The sequence below is a fragment of the Theobroma cacao genome, chromosome 10 (genome assembly GCF_053813885.1).
Source record: "Theobroma cacao isolate CCN51 chromosome 10, ASM5381388v1, whole genome shotgun sequence".
Lineage (NCBI taxonomy): Eukaryota > Viridiplantae > Streptophyta > Magnoliopsida > Malvales > Malvaceae > Theobroma > Theobroma cacao.
This window is the reverse complement of record NC_142648.1, coordinates 28,210,238-28,213,616: the sequence shown is the minus strand read 5'-3', so window position 1 is coordinate 28,213,616 and position 3,379 is coordinate 28,210,238. Positions and strand designations below refer to the sequence as shown.

The 3,379-nt window shown below is 33.6% G+C and overlaps 1 protein-coding gene across 1 annotated transcript; it reads right to left on the bottom strand.

Annotated features, from left to right (window-relative positions):
* Positions 1 to 251: 251 nt before the first annotated feature.
* On the bottom strand, positions 252 to 1,452 carry LOC148760579 (putative F-box/FBD/LRR-repeat protein At4g13965). Its single transcript, XM_088810547.1, has 3 exons — positions 1,204 to 1,452; positions 491 to 1,042; positions 252 to 332 (listed from the first exon to the last, which is right to left on the bottom strand). Exons 1-3 carry the CDS (start codon positions 1,450 to 1,452, stop codon positions 252 to 254), a joined length of 882 nt encoding a protein of 293 aa, XP_088666673.1.
* Positions 1,453 to 3,379: the final 1,927 nt, after the last annotated feature.

Here is a 3,379-nt window from a genome sequence, read left to right as displayed (position 1 = left end):
AATTAAAAGAGAAAGCTAAGAGGATCTTTCAAGCTTCAGTAAATTTCTTACTACCCTATTCAATGATCCATTTCCTTTTGTGCAGGCGAATTCCTATCTTTAAATTCTTTGACACGATAGTTTAAAAGTACAAGACACATTTATAAAGTGGTGATGAGAAACGTAAATTTAGTATGGAATCTATTTGAACAAGATGAGATCTGTTATTCTTTTTGAACGATGAAACAGTCTCTTTCTCAATGCTATAACATTTAGTTTTCCTTTTCAATTTGTCTCCTCTTTTGTATCAATTTCCAAGCAAGAGTTGAAGAGAAAATGAGCACTATGGTGCTCTGTACCATAATGTATAAAACTAATAACGCATTACACACATGTGTGATGGAGAGAAAGTGTTGCAAATCACTTTAAGCAACAAGATCAATACACCATAATATATCATAAATTCAAAGGTTCAATAATATGAAATGGAAAATGAGTAAAAGAAATTTACCTGCACTGTTGACGATGATAATGTTAAAGATTTTGCATGACGAAACTCGTTAAGGGTGTTGATCAAACGAAGAACATACTCTTCTTCATTGCGTTTAAATCCGAGTGTCTTTATATCAAAATATACATCATCGACAGATGCAAGGTGATCCGTTAAGCACACTATGGGAGGAATACCAGAATACTTAAAAGTTGTGAGTCGAGGAGCATAAATCTCAACCTTGCCGTGACGAAGAGATGCAAATGAAAGTACCAAGCTCGTCAGCTTAAGAGCATCAATACATAAACCTTCACTACCCACCGCTAAAATATCAAAAAGTTGCAAAGTTTCAAGATTTGGGCATCCTGAGAAAGCCGTTGGTTCAAAGTTTGGTCCGGCCGCAGAGAAATGAGAAAGATGCAAAGACTTAAGAGCTGGACAAGCCAGCAATGTGGGTAGTTTCATGGGCATCCAATCACTACCTTTCAACTCGAGTGATGTCAATGATTGACAAGTCCAGAAGCTCTCGGGAAATAAATATTGGCAATCAGAGCGGGAATGGAAGGTGAGTTGCTGGACATTGTGTTTAACAGCATAGCAAAGCAATCCGTCTACGAGAAAACAGTGCGGGTCATAGATATGGGATTGGACACAAACCTTGACAAGGTCAGTGGGGCAACGCCGGAAAGGACTTGGCTGATGAAATTGCTGAAAGAACACATCTTCATCTCTACCTCCTCTTTGTCTTCGTCATCTGTTTCCTGTTGGAAAGGGAAAGTATCGAAATTGAAGTCAAGGTTTGGAAGGGATTGCCAGAGGGGCTTCCATCTCTTGGACAAAACACAGGTTTGAACCGCCTGCTTGGTGTTTAAGAGAGACATGATTTTAAGGAGAAGATCATTAGGTAACTTGCTGATCCTGTCTTCAACAGTCATGTTCCTCCTCCCAAGTGTTAACAACAACATATCGCTGAAATCTTCCATCTAAACTTTTCCAAGACCACCCAAACTTGCAAGGGAGAGAGGGGATTTTGGGTTTTCTAAAGGAGAGGAGACTGTTTGAGCGAGAGGTAACGGCTTGAGGGGTTTACAGAGAGAAAATGGTAAGGAAAAAGAAAATTCGGATTCTTACCTTATACTTATATTTTAACCATCAATGTCCACTCTAATTTTTTTTTGGACAATATGGTATTTATCATTAAATATTTTTCTTACATTTTCTCTACATACATAAAATGTCGAATAGTAGAATGAAACTTAATAAATGCATATATATGCTACATATTTTGTTTGAGTTATTGTTATCATTTGTGCTACTATTTACAATTCTAAATATATAGAATGTCAATGAAATTTTACAAAATGCACATCAATCAAACACTTCAAAAAAAAAAAACACAATGAGCAAAAGGGAAAATAAACAGTCTATGATTCTAATGTTTTCAAACATTTCGATCCCATCAACCATGCCTTCGTATCTATAAGCCAAACGTCTTTACTTAAAAATTGCCATGCTTTTAATTGTTGAAGAATCTTTGATTGAAATAGAATATAAATGAAAATTAGATTGTGAAATTCATCCATTTATACAACCGAAGTTTCTCTCAACTTTAGAAGTATCTCCATACATAGAATGCTAATAAAATTTACAAAATGCAAATCAATCAAACACTTAAAAAAGATCTTCATATTATGATCACGAAGCCGACCTTGACCCACCATAAATCTCATTGCAAAGCACGGGCATCAACTAAGCCTTACTTTAATTTTTATACATCTTAATCATAATTTAGTTAAAATATAAAAATTTAATTCTATCTAACAATTTAACAATATCAAAATTATAAGGCTTTTGTTAACATGAAACAAAGGCTTGGCTTGGCTAGACTTGAGAGTAGCCGAGCAAACGTGACCATGAAGAGTGAAACCATGCCTCAAGATGCTGTGGTACATGTCTTACACATGCCATGGTATCTCCATACATAGAATGTCAATAAAATTTACAAAATGCATATTAATCAAACACTTAAAAACGTTCTTGATATTATGATCAAGAAGCTGATCTTTACCCACCATAAATCTCATTGCAAAGCACGGGTATCAACTGAGTCTTAATTTAATTTTTATACATCTTAATCGTAATTGAATTCAAATATAAAAATTTAATTATGTTTAACCATTTTTCAATATCAAAAGTTTAAGGCTGTTGTTGTTAGCATGGAAGAAAGGCTTGGCTTGGTTTTTGGGTTTTCTAAAGGAGAGGAGACTGTTTGAGCGAGAGGTAACGGCTTGAGGGGTTTACAAAGAGAAAATGATGAGGAAAATGAAAATTCGGATTCTTACCTTATACTTATGCTTTAACCATCAATGTCCACTCTAATTTTTTTTTTGGACAATATGGTATTTATCATTAAATATTTTTCTGACATTTTCTCTACATAGGTAAAATGTCGAATAGTAGAATGAAACTTAAAAAATGCATGTATATGCTACATATTTTGTTTAGGTTATTGATATCATATGTAATACTATTTACAATTCTTAATATATAGAATGCCAAAAAAATTTATAAAATGCACATCAATCAAACACTGTAAAAAAATCAAGATATTACGATCACGAAGTTGACTTTTATCCACCATAAATCTCACTACATAACATAGATATCAATTGAGTTTTAATTTAATTTTTATACATCTTAATTATAATTTAGTTCAAATATAAAAATATAATTAAAAATTTAATTCTATCTATCAATTTTTCAATATCAATTTATAAGGCTTTTTGTTGTTAACATGAAAGAAAGGCTTAGCCTGGCTAGACTTGAGAGTAGCCGAGTAATTACATGATCATGAAGATGAAAGAAAGGCTGCAGCAGCAATGACCAAGTGAGCGTGAGTGGAAACCACTC